At 48.5% G+C, this 19,435-nt stretch overlaps 1 protein-coding gene and 1 pseudogene across 15 annotated transcripts in view; both read right to left on the reverse strand.

Annotated features, from left to right (window-relative positions):
- ODF2 (outer dense fiber of sperm tails 2) overlaps positions 1-11,328 on the reverse strand; it is a 31,921-nt gene extending 20,593 nt beyond the window's left edge. For 3 of the 15 annotated variants that reach the window (XM_087418987.1, XM_014782202.2, XM_087418988.1), the window contains exons 1-5: positions 10,538-10,716; positions 7,752-7,842; positions 6,761-6,877; positions 6,356-6,481; positions 839-1,009 (exon numbers count right to left, since the gene is read on the reverse strand). In XM_087418987.1, the coding sequence (XP_087275113.1) occupies positions 839-1,009; positions 6,356-6,481; positions 6,761-6,877; positions 7,752-7,842; positions 10,538-10,701 (669 nt within the window). In that variant the 5' untranslated portion in view covers positions 10,702-10,716. Of the gene's footprint in view, positions 1-838; positions 1,010-6,355; positions 6,482-6,760; positions 6,878-7,751; positions 7,843-9,231; positions 9,463-10,537; positions 10,717-11,208 lie in introns of those variants that run through there. The other 12 variants (XM_087418989.1, XM_087418991.1, XM_004423522.3 and 9 more) reach the window with 8 other exon arrangements.
- A 7,434-nt stretch (positions 11,329-18,762) lies between these two features.
- LOC101402946 (peptidyl-prolyl cis-trans isomerase A pseudogene) lies at positions 18,763-19,324 on the reverse strand (annotated as a pseudogene).
- Positions 19,325-19,435: the final 111 nt, after the last annotated feature.

Genomic DNA, 19,435 nt, shown 5'->3' on the forward strand with positions numbered 1-19,435 from the left:
TCTGATTGAGAACTACATATGGACTTATGTCTTTCTGGGCACAATCTCAGTTATTCGTCACAGAGACACACTGGGCAGATATTATCCCTCTCATTTCCTCATTCTGAGGAAACCGAGTACAGAGAGCCTGAGTGACTTGCTGGTTGGGGACAGATTAGGATACAAACCATGGTTCAGCTGCACACTGTAGGAGGAGGGATCTCACAGAAAGGCGCCTGCACTGCAGGCTATGGAGAAAGGAGGGGCTGTTGCCAGGCAGCCAGCCCCAGGTTCTCCAGGAGGGCCCGAGGGCCCCCAGTGCAGGGTGGAAGATTAAAGACACAGGCCACGTTAGCGGTCAAAACCTGGATGTCACGCCAGCTCTGCCAACTTCCTAGGTGGGGCTTTGGACTTCCAGGTTGTTTCCAGTTCCATCTCCACATCCCACCCAAAGACACAGCGACTGAAAACAAACTTCCTTCACCTCTTTGGGGCTTTGTTTTTTTTTAAACTTTTGTGTAAAATGGAAAGCAGAGTCCCCAGTGTACCAGTCACTTCATCTCCAAAATGGGGACAATAATACCACCAGCTTCATTTACTGTTGTGAAAAATCAAACCAGGCCATCCATATAGAGCACCAGGCAAGATCAGGGGCAGGCCAGGGCTAAGTGCTCGATGGTGAGGGCATCCCAGGTTGCCCGCTACCTCCCTGGGGGCATCCGAAGCCCTGGGCAGCCTGCTCAGAAGGTGGGGAGCCCTGCAGAGAAGCAGCCAGAAGGAAGTGTCCACCAGGAACCCACCTGGGAAGTCCCGCACGTCCTCGGGGCACTAGCTGTCCCAGCCCCCCAACCTCCCTCACCTCAGACTTGAGACAACCAACCGCATTCATTAGACTGTCAATCTTCTTATCATAACGGTTCATTTTACAGTGACCCGAGTCGTCATCTTCTGTAGAGAGGTCACTTAACCGCATCACCGAGACCAGCTTTTCTGAAGAGGGTGGTGTGATCTCCAGGCAATGAGGTGGATTCTGACATAGAGGAGGGAGAGAGACATGAACTCATAAGGCAAAACTGCCACCATCAGTTCCACCACACCTGGCTGTCCACTGGGGGCAGGAAGAGCTAAAACTGCTGGAAGACCAACCCCAGGCACCCTGGGAGGAAGAACACACCGCACCTTCTTGATGGCACATCAACTGCCCATGTTTAAATGAGGTTTTGGAAGATTTTCTAACAGAAATAAACAGCCTGTGTTGCAATGTCAAGTTTAAAGTAAAGGATATAACAAATTAGCAAAAATAGTAATAGTACCCAAAATTGTCAAAAGTTTGGGGCAATAAATGTTTTCAATACCCAGGGTAGAAGTGAAATATGTCAAAATCTTTCAAATGAATATGAATGCACGACAGTGTATAGTTGCAAAGGGACACAAATTTGCCGTAAAAGGTATTTTAGGGACAGGTGAGGAAATTTGAATATGGACCAGATATTATATGATATTAAGAAATGAAGTTTTTAGAACTGATCATTGTTATTTTGGTTATGTAGGAAAATATTATTAGAAATGCATACTGAATCATTTAGGGGGAGAAGAGTATGATGTCTGGAAAATCTTTATTTAAATACATCAGCATAAAAACATACATTTTTTAAAATGCATGTGCCCCTCAGAAAAGTTTATGCAAAGTTGTATAACACTTTGCTTTTAAGACTCCAGAAAGAAAGATATTATAAGCTGGGGGCCAGGTTTCCATGGGTTTTTGATATATTGAACTTGACTCTCTCATTCTCTAAGTTTATTCTGGTGCATTATTAAGTAATCGCTATTTCTCATGATTTGTACAGTTCTTTGCTCCTCTTATGCTGAGGTGGCTGACCTTCTGTGCCAACTTCCAGGGGAAGATGATGGTTAACAGGAATAAAAGGAGGGTTCAATAAGGGTGTAACTATTATGTCAAACAAATAGGACTCATAGGGCGCAATTTTAAAAGTGCCATGTGCCCTTTGTCCAGTAATTCTATTCCTAGGGATATATCAAGAATATCTAAGAATGTGAATATTTAAGTTCAAGGCAAGGATAGAGAGAAATGTATGACAAGGCAGTATTGGTTAAATACGTAACGGTACAAACATACACACAATGGAATACTGCCTTAAAAAAATAATGTGCAATGTAAATATAGTCAAAATATGTTTGAAAAGAATGTCATACAATGATAAGTAAAATATGATCCCATTGTTACAAAAATCAAAAGAATGAGGCGCCAGCCCAGTGGTGTAGTGGTTAAGTTCGTGCACTCCACTGTTCGTGCACTCCACTTTGGCAGCCCGGGGTTCGCAGGTTCGGATCCTGGGCACAGACCTAAACACCACTCACCAAGCCACGCTGTGGCAGATGTCTCATGTATAAATAAAGTGGAGGAAGATGGGCACGGATGTTAGCCCAGGATCAATCTTCCTCAGAAAAAAGAGGAGGATTGGCAACAGATGTTAGCTCAGGGTTAATCTTCCTCACCAAAGAAAAAAAAAAAATCAAAAGAATGAGTCTATTCATAAGAAAAGATCAGAAGGCTTGCCCCTAGAAGCTACATGGGTCTTCTCAGGGTGGTGGGATTACAGGCGATTTTTACTTTCTTCCTTGGGCTGATTTGGATTTTCTATTATTTCAACAATGACTATGCATTGCTTCTATAAGAAAAAAAGTTATTTTTAATGTTTAAAACGAAGATAAGGGCCGGCCCTGTGACTTGGTGGTTAAGTGCGCGCGCTGCGATGCTGGCGGCCTGGGTTCGGATCCCGGGTGCGCATCGAGGCACCACTTCTCTGTCCATCCTGAGGCCGAGTCCCACATACAGCAACTAGAAGGGTGTGCAGCTGTGACATACAACTATCTACTGGGGCTTTGGGGGCAAAAAATAAATAAAATCTTTAAAAAAAAAAAATAAACAAAAAAAAAAAAAAAAAAAAAAAAACGAAGATAATAGGAAAACATATAGACAGGATGATTACAATGCTATCTTAAAAAACCCAAAACTATGCATAGGGAAAAGTGTGACAGTAAATGTACCCAAATAGTAGTAGTTTCAGGAGAGTGGTTACCCTCAGGGATGGTAGAGGCAGCAACAGGACCAGAAGAGACCTTCTGGGGAAGCTGGTGATGTTGTTTCATGAGCTGGGTGATGGTTACACAGGTACATTCAGTTTATAAAAATACATCAAGCAACACACTTCTGATGTGTGTACTTTCCTGCACTTGTCAACAAAAACTCTTATTTAAAACTTAATAGCAGGGGCCGGCCCCGTGGCTTAGCAGTTAAGTGCGTGCGCTCTGCTACTGGTAGCCCGGGTTCGGATCCCAGGCGTGCACCGACGCACCACTTGTCCGGCCATGCTGAGGCCGCGTCCCACATACAGCAACTAGAAGGATGTGCAACTGTGACATACAACTATCTACTGGGGCTTTGGGGAAAAAAAAAGGAGAAGGATTGGCAATAGATGTTAGCTCAGAGCCGGTCTTCCTCAGCAAAAAAGGAGGAGGATTAGCATGGATGTTAGCTCAGGGCTGATCTTCCTCACACACACAAAAAATAAATAAATAAATAAATAAAATGTTAAAAAAAAACTTAATAGCAGCCAGATTAGAGTAGAATTACAGGTGATTATTTTTCTATATTTTCAACTTTCTGTAATAAAAATAGGTCACTTTTAACAACAGGGTAGAGAGAAAACTCAGACCCTCTTTCTCCCCAAAACAATCTTATATACTAAAGAAAAAAATCAAACAAGAATCCCCACATGCACCCAGCAGCTTCTGGGTCCAAATTCTGGCCCACATCTAGCTCACCCCAAATTTCCTCCTCCCAGGGTCTTTCTCTCTTGTCCATAATGGAGAGGGTCAAGCTGGGGCTTCCCAGAAACGCGAAGGGCCACTGGGAAGTGGAAAGGGTCTGGCCTAAGAGGGCAGCATGAAAGACAGCTACTATCTGAGAGACAAGTCACCTCTCCAGGTCTCTCCTGTTCTAGGATTCTGTGGCCCCAGGACTGGAAGGGGGCATTGAGCTTTCCAGATGGGACCATAGCTCCTAGCAACCCATGTTAACAGGGAAGTCAATTTCCATAGCAGCACATCTTTGATGTATACTTTGAAAACTACCAAGTCTTTTCATTTGTTTAAAAAGCATTTTTTTTTTCCCCCAAAGGCCCAGTAGATAGTTGTATCTCATAGTTGCACATCCTTCTAGTTGCTGTATGTGGGACGCGGCCTCAGCATGGCCGGAGAAGCGGCGCGTCGGTGCGCGCCCGGGATCCGAACCCGGGTCGCCAGCAGCGGAGCGCGCGCACCCAACCGCTAAGCCACGGGGCCGGCCCCTAAAAAGCATTTTTAATTACAAAATATAGTATGCTTGTTACAAAGAATTTCAAGCAGGCCATAAAAAATAAAGCCCCCCACATCTCAAAGGTAATCACTGCTTATCACTTCTTGTATATCCTCCCGGAACATGTTATGCATATACAAACATATGCATACACACATGGACATAGATACCCCTTTTGTGCAAATAGGGCTGAACTCTACATACCGTGCAGCACCATGCTTCATTATCATGTATACCTACCTACCTCGATCTTTGTAATGGTTGCATGGTGTTCCATTGTATGGATGTATCATAATTTAACCAATACCCTCCCGATAGACATTTAGGTTGCTTCCAGTTTTTTTCCTATTACAAATGTCTTTATATAGGATCCTTGTACTCTTCTGTGACATTTTTAGGATAAATTGCTAAGTATAAAACTATAAAATCAATTACTAGATGTAAAACTATAGAATCAACATTTATTTTTTATAATTTTATTTATTTGTTTTTCCCCCAAAGCCCCAGCAGATAGTTGCATGTCACAGCTGCACATCCTTCTAGTTGCTGTATGTGGGACGCGGCCCCAGCATGGCCAGAGAAGTGGTGTGTCGGTGCACGCCCGGGATCCGAACCCGGGCCGCCAGCAGCGGAGCGCGCGCACTTAACCACTAAGCCATGGGGCCGGCCCTAGAATCAACATTTAGATACTGCCAAACTGCCTCCAGAATGGTTGAATCAGTTTCACAATCCTCTCAAAACTGTCTAAAAAGGTTCGTTGATACTCCATGTGCTTGCCAACACGAGATCTTGGTAATCCTTTCAACAAAAATGATAGCTTGTTGTTTTTGTCTTTAAAATATAGTTATTTATAATTCACATATCACTATTAGTGAGGTACACGTACTAAAAAATGTAAGATGGCATTTTAATTCCCATCTTTTCTGTACTTTATATATATATACACACACACTGGTCAGAACACTCTTCCTTTATTCCCTAGAACACTCCATATACCCCATACTCCCTTTGTCTCTTAGGGATAAACTGGTAAATCAGGGAGTTGAAACCATGAAGTATGACTATAAACTTCAGAGTAATTATTTTTTTTATTTCTAATTTTAAAAGTAATAAACCATCAGAAAAAGACTGAATCTTTCAAAACAGATCAGGCATCATCATCTTAAAGCAGTCTCAAGTCCTTTACTTGTCCCAATAATGAGATCTCTGTCTAACACGGCCAAAAGCCTTGTCTTATCATTGAGTTTTTGCATTGCAATTGACTAGACTGTAAGCACAGGAGGGCAAGCCTGCCGGTTTGCAGCTGTAGCTACAATGCCCAGCAGTGTCTGGCACAAGTCCCAATAAATGTATGCTGCATGAATTACTGCATGGATGGATAGATGGACGGTTGGAGGGACAAGCAAAACATGATGAAGTGTGGCTAAAAAATGACAACCATCCTCTCGGCACCTTGACAACTAATACTGACGGCAATTATTCCCCAGGAGATGGTTCCGAAAGTGGTTTTGATGACATCTATGGAATACAGCCATGGTCTTTTACAGGGACTACCTCAAAAAAGGCGATGCTTTCTTGGATATGTATATATTTTTTTATACTGGTATATATTTTTTTAAATTGTACTTCAGATACTAACACAGTTACGTGGGAAAAGACATGTGGTTCCTCGCATACAAATCAGAGAGGCTAAAAGTAGAGCCTCTAGAAGGAGACACCCTGAGTCCTAGCTCCAGCTCTGTGACTTCCTCCGGGAGACTTCCTCTCTCCGGGCCTGGGTTTCCTCATCTCTACGTTGGGCAGGCAGGACCTACCACATGGCAGTGTTGTAAGGACTCAAGGAGAGGCACACACTTTCAGGGTTTAGCAAGGCGCTCAGTCAACAGGACCTACTGGGATGTCTCTAATAGCTACAGCTGACCCTGAATTGTACCGAGTTTGAGGCCTGCTAGAACCTGACCAGTCCGAGAAGAAGAGCCTGAACAGGAGTGAGCCTACCTCCCACTTGCATCCCACATGCCGGGTGGATGATTTTCCAGGGGGCATCCAAGGTACCTTGGTTTTCACCCGGACACTCCGCCGCACATTCACGGTGTCCCCTTTCATTCCGCGCTTATGAGATTTCTGTGGAAAGGGACAAACCCAGGGTCACTTCCCACATAGCGGGCCGTGGCATCACTGTGGTGGCATCCACTTTCAACTCTGTTGGGGAGCCTCTTCTGACTAAGGCTACTGCCGCTATTTCTGGATGACAGTCCTGCCTACCTTCTAACCAGGCAACTGATCTCTGAAAACAAGTGTGTTTTTCTCTCAAACTTTTGGAGTTAGAAGCTCGAGGAGGCTGAGCTGGGAGGTGTCACCCAGCTCCGCAGCCTTCGCCTTGTCCCACTGGCATGCTCCTACCTGGCTGCTGGTCGCTGATGGTTTCGGGAGTTTTTTTATGTGGACGTGGACAGGAGTGTTCTCATCCACGTGAACATGTAAGGGGGGAGTTGAAGAGCGGTCCTTCATGGTTCGCTTCTGGCAGGCGGGGAAGGACAACACAAAAAAGGTTGATCTGTGGATGAGTAAACTGGGCATAAAAAACAGAGCTCACAGCCTCTGGGGGCCACTGAAAGCCTAGCCAACAAGCGAGCAGGACAGCTACCAACTACTGACATGCAGGCAGGCACCAAGGCAGGAGTGCCATTCAGCAGGCTCCTCAGAGATCCCAGCTGAAGACCACTGGGGAGATCCAGGACCACTCAAGAGAGGGGCAAGACCCGCCAGTTCCACAAAAGAGCCCAAACCCACGCCCCAGCGTCCTCAGAGCTGAATCTCCCTCCAAGCCTGCTGGAATGCATCGCTCCTCCTTAGATTTTAGCGTAGCAAAGCCGGAAAGCCAGGTGAATCCCTCTACACTGGAATCTGAACTGGGCATGTGGATTAGCACGAGAAAAACACAAAATGGTTAGGGTGCAAAATCAATCAGGCAGCAGGCAGGTAAAAGACGATGAAAACAGAAAGCTGGAGGAAATGCCGAGATGAGAAGGTTGTAGAAATTCTAAAGAAAATAGAATCAGGGCAAAAGCCTAGCTAGCTACCCCTTGCCCACACCAGCTCCTATCCCCTCTCCATTCTTCTTTTTACTTTCTTCTTCTTTTTTTTTTTTTTTTGGAAAATCTGTTCTAAGGATTTTTGGAATTTTCTGGAAGGATTAGCTTAAGACAACCTCCTCATACACGGCAGCCTTATCACAGGTTAAAAAAAAAACCCAAATCAATCAGCAGGATCCGCTAGCACAGCGCTGGGCCACAGTGGTGCCAGGAGGGTACGGCAGCTCCTGGAAAAGGTCTGCAGAAGCATTTTGGCAGTGCTGCAGACCTGAAGGCTGCTCCATGAGCATGTCACCTACCGTCACAGTCACGCTGGGTGCTCCACAGGGTGTCCTCAAGACCTTTTTCTGCGTGAGACTTGTTACTCCGTTCTTCCCACACGATGGAAACCTGCACCCAGGCACAAGAACCAGATTACAAGCAGAAAACTAGGGCTCTTCTACTAGATCTCCCGAAATTACACACTACATATGGTGGCTAACAAGTTCACGGCTAGGAGAACCAGTCTGGAATCGCTTGGCTCCCTTTACACCAAATACACATGGTGTGCTCGGCAGTGGGATGAAAAAAGGGGGTAACAGGCATTCACAGGGCTGGCCTTTTAACCTGCCATCGCATCACACGTATTGTGACCTTTTGCTGAAAAGCCCAACTGTCATCCTATCTGTAAGGTGACAAAAAACAGGCAGCGCGTGAGCAACAGCCAAGGTACTAGTTTGGCCAAGGGTGAAAGTGCCCAGGATCGGGCCTGGAGCAGAGGAGGCCCCGGGGGAATGCTCGGTGAATGACTGACATAAAAAGACAGAGCAATAGGCTCAGAAACAAAGTCCCTTTGACTCAGATTCATAAAATTAACAGTCAAATATTGAATGAAAAGGATGAAAAATTATTATTTCCCAAAATATTCCACTTGCTACCCTCTAAGCTCCTAAGAAGCAGGGTTATTTTTGTTTTTGTTTTTACCATGCGTAAATCATCTTGCTTATACATAAATAGTCCCATCACCAGATTTGCAAATACAGCAAAAGTTTAATCTCCAGAATTTGGCAGGAGTACATCCAAGATGTCCAGGATGAGAAGGGATTTGGAAAGTTCATTTGATCCATCCCACTGCCTCCTAACAGCTCCAAAACATGACCTCGCCCTCCCCACAAATACTTGGGGAAAACAATGCAACATAAATATTCTTGGGCACTTTAGCATGCATTTTGCTGTATGTAAATGACACCTTGATAAAAAAGAAAAAAATATTTATTGAGTCCTACATTATAATCATTTACTCAAGGAACACCAAATCTGAGTAGACAAGATTTTTTTCCCTCCTCACTTAGAGCATTTCTGTTCACTTTAAGCCAATAGATTTGGGAAATCTCTCTCCCTCAGTGGGCTTCCCATCAAACCACCTGGATTCCATCAACACCTTGCTAACTGCCACATCCACCTCCTGTATCATTGTAATTTATTTACACCTGGCCTCCTTTCAAAAAGGATCTGAGCCTCGTACTCCATTGAGAAGAGAATGGTGACCCTGATTGCTACCAGAAAATTATAAGCAGAAAACAAGGAAATGGGGAACCTAGGGAGGGAGAGGCCGAGCTGGGATTGTGTGCATGCATTTTTCCTCCTTCCCTTTAAAAGTGATTTTTAAATGTCTTGGTCCCGACTTTCAGTACACTGAACAGGGAAGCTGAAAAGAGGAGCCTTCGGCGAGCCTGGTCTGGGGGCCCCTGACCACCTTTCCCTGCCCTATGGCACAGGCGCCCCCCACATTGGCAGTACCTGGGGGAGCCGCCTGAGGATGAGGCAGACATGGCTAGGCATCAAAGCCGCAAAGGTGGGCAATTGGGTCAGCAGGCTCTGCTCAGGGGGACCCAGAGGGGCTTGTCAATGAGAATCTCAGGGGCCCGGCATCAAACGTCCTGAGGGGAGGAGGGTGGAAGCTTTGGGGGTGGCAGGTGGATGAAAACTTGGAAGGCGCTCCTCTACTGTCCAAGTCGCACAGCAACTGTCCTGCCAAAGTGGGGGGAGATAGGAGAGGCTGAGCAACCTGCGGGGCAGCGAGTGGGGGGCGCGGTGGGAGCTCCCATCCCCAGAGAGGGACGGGGGGCGGAACTTCGAGGGAAACGACCACCACGCCCGGCCCCACCCGGGAGGGAAGGTGGGTGGCCACCAGGGGGAAAACCTGCGGTGCTGGCTGGCGTGCGTGGAGGGCGGGAGAGAACCGCTAGGCCCCAAGCGGGCCCCAAAGGGCCGGACCCAGCGCACGGTGCTGGGGGGATATTCGGGGCGGGGCCAGGCAAGTGTCTCCTAGGAGAAGGGGCGTTCCTGGCAGAATAGGTACCCGGAGAGGACCAATAGTATTTGAAGGAGGGAGGAGCGGAGGCTACAGGGCGAAAGGGCGCTCGGCCGCGAGCCGGTACCCCCGACGGCGGAGGGAAAATTCTCCCGGGCGCGGCAGCGGCCGCTGGGGTTTAGTATCCGAGTTAGAGCGGGTTAGACGCCGGGCGGTGCAGGGAGCGGGGCGGGACCCCCGGTAAGGCCCCCTGGACGGGTGAACCGGCTCCAGCGGGGTCGGGCGTCCCGGAGGCGGTCCCCGGGGGACGGCGCTGCCTGCGAGGAGCGGGCAAATAACTGCCGTGCGAGGCCCGCGGGGAAGGAGAGGCGGACGGGGCGACGCCCACCGCGGGCAAGACGGCGCGGGGCCAGTCTCCGTCGGCGGGGAGAAGGGGCGACCACCCACCAGCGGGCAGGAGGGGCCCAGTTTCTGCCCATAGAGAGAAGGGCGGAGCCCTGCCGGAGGGCAGCGGAGGCGGGAGCGGAGCCCTGCCGCTGGCCAGGTGAGGAGGGAGGCGGCCGGCCCGCCCGTTAGCGGGAGGAGGAGAAGGCCCGCGCCGGGGGGCGGGGCAGGGGGCCAGGTTCTGACGGGAGCGGGCCGAGCGCGCCGGGGGCTGGAGGCGGGGGCGCCCGGGGGGGCAGCGGGACCCAGCGACCCCGGCGGGGGCCATCCTGCCCGTGGGACCGGGCCCGGCGGCGGCCGCGGGGCACCCCGGAGCGCGCTGGGTCCCGCCTGCCGGCGGCCTCTCACCAGGAGCGACACGGCTGCGCCCAGAAACGCCTCCTTATGAAGTCGTTGAAGTCGGAGGCCAGGGTCGTGCCATGGAGACGCCGCGGCGGATGCAGTCCGGCTCCCGCGGCGGCTCCTCCCCTCTTCCGCCTCCTTTTCCGACAGCCGGTCGGCAGCTCGCCCATTGGCCAGTTCAAACCCCCCCGGGAGCCTCTCGGGTTTCTCCATTTAGACCCAGCCCCCGGCGTCACAGACAGGCCCCGCCCCGCCGATGCTCCGCCCACTTCCGGGCGCGCGTCCCGTCGCCATGGTGACGCGCGACGCCACCAGCCGGCCTCGCCTGGGCTTGCCCCGCCGTTCAAGGCCTGGCTTCCCCCCTCCGCCATTTTTGCCCTGCCTTTGGTCCTCCCTGATTCCCATGAATCAAAGAAACGCTAACACTCGAGCCCGCTCGTTTAATCGTATTAGGAAACGCTCCAGAGAGGGGTCGCAGGACAAGTTAGTGTCCGGAGCTGCGCGCCGCTTCTAAAAAGCCAACCCTGCCTGTACTCCACTGGTGGTGCAGAGATGGAGCCTGCACACCACCCAGACTTTGTCCCCTGCCCCACATCGCCTCTGTCTTTGTCCAGACAAGAGGAAGGGTTCGCGCTCCCCTTGCTCCTCATGGCCCTCCTGCCGCTGTGTGTACAGACCTACTCGGATGAGGTTCTCGCTGGGCCGCCATCTTCTCAACTATGCTTCACTGTCAACCAATCCTGGGCGGCTGTCACGTGGGTCACAGTGACGCCCTGGATTCTGGGAGGCTTTAACATCCTCAAGGCCAACCTGGCCTCAGGTCCTGGTGTGGAGAATCAGAATTGGCCACCCTATAATGTGTCTCTTTGCCTTGGTTTGATTCTTTTTAACAAAAGACTCTGAAAGGAACTTTGGCCTTCCCCCTAACTGCCTAAAAGAATTTAAGATAAAAGACCTGTCCCCAGGATGGGCCATCACCATAGATAACTCTCAGAATCTGCAGACTGGGAGGGTCCTTGCTAAGCCCATCCTTACTAAAGTTCTGTTTACCAAACATTTGCTTTTCCATTTCCATGTGAATTGCCTTGCCCTAGTTGGCTACTCCCAGCATCCTCCTTTGTCTTTAGTTGAAGACGCTGATGGTTGATGACAACCTCGGCCAGATGGCTGGGTTACCCACTTTTCCTGGGTCTCTCCCATGTATACATGTTATAGAGCTTTCTTTGATTTTCTCCTGTTATTCTGTCTCACGTCAATTTAATTTGTAGCCCAGCCAGAAGGACCCAGTGGGTAGAGAAATTCTCTTCCTCCCCTACCCTGGACATCTTCATCTCCATGACCTTGCCCCACACCTCAGCCATGCAACCCCAGGGTCACACAACTGGTCCACGTGAAATCTTAAATTCCAGCTCCCCCCTCTCCAAACAGAACCTGCTTTTCTGCCTTTGTTCTCACCGTCTAATGCTTACCGCATTCATTCCTCAGTGTTAGGAACTCCTTCATTCCCTTGGCCTGTTCATTTTCTCCTTGTTGAATAAATGATGGATCCCCAATCCCTATTGTAACCCAACCACCTGAGGCTCTGCAAAGACCAAGTCCACAAATCATTGCCTCCACCCTTATCTGAGCCCTCACCACTGCCCAGCAATTGTTCTCTTTGTCCCTGGACTCCTCCCACTGCCCCATGGCTTTTCTGAAACTTTGCCTCTTCCCCATTCTGTACTCCAATTCTCCTTTTCCATAGAGAAAAATAAAGCCAAGAGGTGGAATTTCCTCCATCTTCTCTCCACCCTCCCTCATCTTTGACTTCCCCCATCCTTAAGTACCCCCTTCAGAGGAAGAGATGTCCTTCTTGTTGCCCCAAGATAAACTTCTTGCTTGCAGGCCTAGGTCAAACATCTCTGAAAATGTCTCTTTCTACCCCCAAGAGAGAATTGTTGATCATTTCTCAGTGCTCCTGTGTTCATTGAACCAATATTTATTAAGTCCCTGCTATGTGCTAAGCCCCCAGTTCGAGGGCCACTAGACCAATACATCCCACCCAATCTTCAAGGAGCCCATGGTTGACCACTCTAAGGTAACCAGATAAAATGATTAAAGCTTTCCCCTCCCCACCCACTGAAGGAGTTTGCCTGTGTGGTTTTGTACTCTCCCCACCATCTGACCAGGGTCCTTCCCTGCCAGTGCAGCTCTTTGGGGTGTTTGTGATGGAGAATCCGAGAATGGACAGGACTGGGAGGTCACATACACACACGCACACACACATACTAGAGCTGGATGACAGGAAGGAGGAGGAGGAAATGCTCCTCAGGAGACAGGGAATAGGGAGGGATTGGGGGAAGAGCTGCTGAAGACAATGGCACAGGGACTGGTAGTGTGTGAAGGATGTGGGATGGGAAAGTGATAAATAAATGGCAAGCAATAGGATATATTGGAGCATATGAGGAAGACATTTGGTGTAAAACTAATTCAGCCTGACCTTGTTTTTCCAAAAGGGCCTGACTTGGCCTTTGAACATGCATTGTATGTCTGCTTTGAGCATTTACCATGTCCCAAAGACAAGAACAAATGCCCTTAAGATGCAACTTCCCCCACATTGGCATTTCCTTAAGGATAAGCATTTCTCCCTAGGCTAGGATTTAATTGCTGCACTCATCCTGTGACCACCCAGCTTGAGACAACAGACCTGCTACCTGCTGTGCCCATCCAAGACAGCAGACCTGATACCTGCTGTGTCCACCAATCACTGTGCTGACAGGGCAATCTCGTGACTTGTAAAAGGGACATTGCAATCATATGTGATATGTGCTCTTTGATGGTATATAACCCCTCTGTATATAACCCCTTCCTTGGGGAAGGAAAGCCCTGGGCTATATGGTCCTCAAATTTGGCTCATAATAAACTCACCCCAATTTTGATTTATAGATTGATTATGGATTATTTGTGTTGACAATAGGAAAGAGGAATTTTAAAAGTATAGCTGTGGTCTGGGTATCTGTCCCTTTTGTGGTGTTTGAGAAATGGAAGTAAAGAACTTGAGTATTCTGATATTATTTTGGATTGCTGGACCATGTATTCTGATTGCAAACCACTCTGAGCCTGGCTAGCATTGGCCACTTTTTTCAAAGGGCAATAGCCAGCACTGATGAGGACACTGGGAAGCGAGCAGTCTCGTACATTGCTGGTAGGTTTAAAAGTTGATGACACCTTTTGACAATTGGACATTATATATCAAAAACCTTAAACACTAACATCCTCTTTGACCCAGCAGTTTCACGCCTAGGAATGTATTTTAATGGAATAATCAAGGAGGTATGCAAAGATTTAGACCTTAAAGAGAAATCCCCTTTCAGTTCTTGTTTTCCTCAACATGATTTTCCTTGGACTGACCCTTCCTTACCTTCCCGAGGGGGTGAGAAACTCAGGGAGAGGGAGAAAGGGGTCCTCTCAGGCAAAAAGAGGGCTCCACATGGTCCAGACTTGTGGACCAGGAAACTTTGTGGGGTTCAGAGCAAAAGCCAATTAGTAATAGGCAATATGCATTTGCCCGGTGCATGCCCTGTACGTATTATTTCTCTCTGGAATCTGGTGCAAGGATGAGTGATGCGGTGCAATTAGGAATAGAGGGTAGTTAGGGTGGGGTGGGAGGATCTCATAGGTCCCAGATCCCAGCACACAGATCTATCTAATCTCAGACCTCAATAAAATGACTAATATTTGGAGAAGGTTGGGGAATCCTAGCCACTTGATAAATTATGTTACATATATTCCAAGGAATACTACAGGGCCGTTAAAATGATAAGAGATCTATGGTTCAAACATGGAAAGATCTCCAACATATACTAGCGGAGAAAAATAAAAGGTAAGGTGCAAAACTTCATCATCACGTTAAGTGGACCGTGATGCCATTTCTGCATGAAAATAACCTGTGTATGTCAATACATGCATGTAAAAAAAGTCTGAAGGAATATACAACTAAATTATCGGGATGGATTATTTCTGGAAAGTGGAATTAGAGGAGATTTGCACATGCAAATTCTAAGTTTCTGTTTAAGTACTTTTGAAAAGAAATACATGTGTTTCTAGTCAGAAAAAATCAACAGATGAAAGGGGCCAGCCCGGTGGCATAGCAGTTAAGTTTGCGCACTGCGCTTTGGTGGCCTGGGGTTCGCAGGTTCAGATCCTGGGTGCGGACTGACACACTGTTTGTCAAGCCATGCTGTGGTGGCGTCCCATATAAAGTAGAGGAAGATGGGCATGGATGTTAGCCCAGGGCCAATCTTCCTCAGTAAAAAAAGAGGAGGATTGGCATCGGATGTTAGCTCAGGGTTAATCTTCCTTACAAAAAAGAAAAAAAAAAATCAACAGATTAAAAACTTGTTGGAGAAGATATTCACGACATATTGGTTGACAAAACAGGTGTAGAACAACAAGTTCAGTATAAATTTATGTATGTGTTTGAGGGGCTGGGGAGAGATGTAGATATAAATTCACAGAGAAAAGACTGCAAATTTTGGGTGTTTCTTATATTGTATACTCTTTTTTGGTACTTTTGAAAAAATTTTTAAATTTGTGAACTATATTTTCAAATGAGGGTACATAATGTGTATTAGTTTGCTAGGGCTGCTGTAACAAAACACCACAAACCTAGTGACCTAGACAGAAACTTATTGTCTTATAGTTCTGGAGGCCAGAGGTCTGAGGTCAAGGTGTCGGCAGGGCCGTGCTCCCTCTGAAGGTGCTGGGGAAGGACCTGCTCCAGGCCTCTCTCCTAGCTTCTGGCAGTTCCTTGGTAGCAGAGCTCCCGTCTGTACGTGGCGTTCTCCCTGTGTGTGTGTCCATGTCCAAATTTCCCCTTTTTATTTATTTATTTTTATTTATTTATTGTTTTCTGAGGAAGAGTCGCCCTGAGCTAACATCTGTGGCCAATCTTCCTCTTTTTGTATGTGAGTCACCACCATAGCATGGCCACTGACAGATGAGTGGTGTAGGTCCATGCCCGGGAACCAAATGAACCCAGGCCGCCACAGCGGAACGAGCCAAACTTAACCACTAGGCCACCAGGGCTGGCCCAAATTTCCCCTTTTTACAAGGACACCAATTACACCGGATTAGGGGCCCACCCTACCCCAGTATGACCTCATCTTAACTAATTACCTCCACAGTGACCCAATTTCCAAATAAGGTCACATTCTGAGGTACTGGGGATTAGGACTTCAACACGTGAACAGTTGGAGACACAATTCAACCCACACCATAATGAATATGTTCCATTCAAAGGTGTATAATAGAGGGCCAGCCTGGTGGTGTAGTGGTTGAGTTCGTGCGCTCTGCTTTGTCGGCCTGGGTTCGCAGGTTTGGATCCCAGGCACCAACCTACACGCTGCTCATCAAGCCGTGCTGTGGCGGCATCCCGCATACAAAAATAGAGGAAGACTGGCATAGATGTTAGCTCAGGGACAATCTTCCTCAGCAAAAAGAGGAAGATGGGCAACAGATGTTAGCTCAAGGGCAATCTCCCCCCCTCCACACACACACACAAAAGATGTATAATAAAATAAACACTAATGGAGCCATGGCCTAGCTTAAGAAATAAAAGAGATTTAAAAAAATTTAACAGAAGACACTATCTCAAAATGTTAACACTGGCGATTTTATTTTCCTCGTTTTGTTTTTTTTTCCCTAAATTTCGGCAATGAGCGTGGGCTTCCCTTGTTAGCTGGCAATGACCACAGGTGGAGGAGGAACTATGCGCTCCAGCGCCGGGCCCCCGCCTGCGTGCGCCTCCCGGCAGTGGGATGCCCCTCGGCTCAGGCTCTGGCCTCTCCATTTGCCCAAGGGTCTGATTACCAGTTATTTCCACCAGGAGCACCTCCTCCAGGGGCTTGATGTAACCGTCACAGTACTGCCCCGGGAGAAGGAATCTGTGCTCCAGAGTGGCTCTGGCTTTTCTTTCAGGTGACTTGAGAGATGTCAAGTCCTAGATGGAGCTGGGAAAGAAAATTCTCGCAGCCCCATCAAGGTCTGGCTCCTCTCAGACCCTTTGAACAGCGCCTCACTGGCCCTGGGCCTCTGAGGTTGTATGGATGCTGGGCTCAGCTGAGAAGAGTCCTGGTTCTACAGTTGCCCAAACCAGTGGTTCTCCAAGTGTGGTCCCTGCACCAACAGCATCAGCATCCTCAGGGAACTTGTTAGAGATGCAAACTCGTGGACCCCACCCCAGACCTACTGCGTCAGAAACTCTGGGGATGGGGCTCCGAAGTCTATTTTAACAAGTTCTCCAGGGATTTGGGTGCACTCTGAAGTTTGAGAACCACTTCCCGGACCATTGCAGAGGGATCCTGGAGGGCAAATCTCGTCATGCTCCTTCATTTTACAGAGGGGGAAACTGAGGCATTTTACAGGGAGGAGAAGGATCTGGCTCAAGGGACACAGACAATGAAGTGGCAGAGGTGAAACTGAAAGGTAGATTATCTGTCTGCAGAGCCCCTCACTCTTTCTTCTGACTCAGGCAGACCTCCCAAGTCTATCCTGATTCACTCTGTCACTGTCCGGGGGTCACCATGATGCCAGCCACCATCAGGGCAGCACCCCTCTCTGCCACGCACCATGCTCACCTGCACTGGCTCAGTGAATCCTCACGACACCCAGTGAGGCTGCCAGGAGTGCTAACCCCATTTTACCCAGCAGAAAACTGAGGCGAGAGAAAGGTCAGGACACTTGCCCAAGGTCACAGGGCTAGCAAGGGCAGAGACAGAACTCAAACCAGCTTTCTCTGCTCCCAAAGCCCATACTGTGCCTAACGGGACCACACCACTTTGCAGAGACAGCCACTGGCCGAGAAGGGCTCTTCTCCAGCATCCACAATTCGGCTGAGAAACTGGAAGGGAAACAAAAAGCTTCCAGAGCAGGCAAAACAGTTGGCAAAGAGCCAGCGCCAAAAGCTACTGCAGTTTACTCATAGGTAAGCCCTTGTCTCTTGGTCTGAGCACAATTCTACTGACCTTCGGGGGGGACAGAGCAGATTAGAAGCAGTGCACCAGGAGGGAGGTGCAGTAGAGGTGGTTCTTGCCCACTGAACCCATCCCCGCTTTCTCACTTTCTTTTAGTTATCCATGCCTCCCCCTAGCAGCGGGTGTACCTTGGGGCAAGGCTCCCGACACTCTCACAGCAGGGCACACACAGTCTGGAGGGTATTGAGGGTATCTGGAAGTCTTCTGGAAAATTTCCTGACACATTCTTCCTAGTATATATTAGGATGAGAAACTATAGTATAAAGTATTAGGGATGATATTAAAACTCAGTTTTGTATAAAACTTCCAGATAAGACCTTATGCTGGATAAAAGAAGACACACACAAAAGGCCGCATGCTGTGTGATTCCATCCATATGACAGTCTGGAAAAGGCAAAGCCATAGGCACAGGAAGCAGATCAGTGGTTTCCAGGGGCGGGGGGAGGAGGGCGTTGACTGCACAGTGGCACAGGGGAGCTATTCCGGGAGATGCATGTATTCCCTATCTTCATGCAGTGGTGGTGACATGACGGCTTACATTTGTTGAAAATCATCACAGTAAATTTTACTGTATGTAGATTTAGCAGCAGGTCCCAAACCTGTCAGCTCCTCAGAATCACCTGGGGTGGTTTTGTTCAAAAACAGTCAGGCCTCACCCACAAGCTACTGAATCAGAACCTTGTGCGGGGGAGTTGGGAGCGGGCAGGAACCTGCATTTTAACAAGCTCTCCAGGTAACCGGCGGTAGAGTGTGTGGTTTGGGGCCAGGACTTCTGGGTCAGGACAGGGAATTCCAAGCTTCTGTCTTCAGCCCAGACCTGAACCCTGAATCCCAGACTCGTGGATCTAACCACTCCCTGACCTCCGCGCCTGGATCTCAAATTGAGCACATCTAAAACTGATCTGACCTACCTCCAAACCGGCCCCTCCCACGTTCCTCTGTGTTTCAGTTCATGGCAGTTCCATTCATCCAGAAACGACGTCATCCTCAATCCCTCTCCTTCTCTCTCTCTCTCTTTTTTGTTGTTGTTAAGTCTGTATTTCATGATCATAAACTTAACTCATCAGTCCAGCTAGACTTGAGGGGAAGAAGGAGACAGTGGGACCCACAGAACTGCAGCCAGAGCATGAAGATTCGAGGATGTGTGAGCAGATAGGGGTGAGAGGAGCTCTCCTGAGCTATGGAAGGAATCATCTGGCAGTTAGGGTAAAACACAAGTCAAATTTGGTAGCGTTGTCCACAGACAGCAATGGTGATCTCGCTGGCCTGCCATCCCTGGACCCAAAGAACCCCATGGCTTCCACAGTAGTCATGCCCTTTTCACCTTGCCAGAGACCATATGCCTGTCACCACATGCCTGTCACCCAGCCACTCAGTCTTGGCAGTGCAGACGACAAACTGGGAACCGCTTGTGCTGGGTCCAGCATTTGCCACGGACAAGGTGCCAGGACCTATGTGCTTCCAGATGAAATTCTCATCAAATTTCTCCCTGGAGGTGGACTTGCCACCAGTGCTATTATGCTGTGTGAAGTCACCACCCTGGCGCATAAATCCTGGAATAATTCTGTGAATGCAGGAAACTTCATAACTAAATCCTTTCTCCCCAGTGCTCAGCCCACGAAAGTTTTCTGCTGTCTTTGGAACTTTGTCTGCAAACAGCTTGAAGGAGACTTGGCCCAAGGGCTTGCTGTCGATGTTGGAGAATATAGTGGGGTCGACCGTGGCTAGGCAGCGCAGGGCGGCTCTGGTAGGTGGCATCGTCGGCGTCTACAAGGGCTCCTCTCCTTCTCTTGAAATTCCATTGGCTCTACCTTCTCACCTCTGCCCTGGTCTGAGGCATCATTGTCTCACACAGATTATTACATGGGTTCCCAATCGGTCTCCCTGTTTC

The sequence above is a fragment of the Ceratotherium simum genome, chromosome 29, assembly GCF_057802395.1.
Source record: "Ceratotherium simum simum isolate JZ-2026a chromosome 29, ASM5780239v1, whole genome shotgun sequence".
Classification (NCBI taxonomy): domain Eukaryota; kingdom Metazoa; phylum Chordata; class Mammalia; order Perissodactyla; family Rhinocerotidae; genus Ceratotherium; species Ceratotherium simum.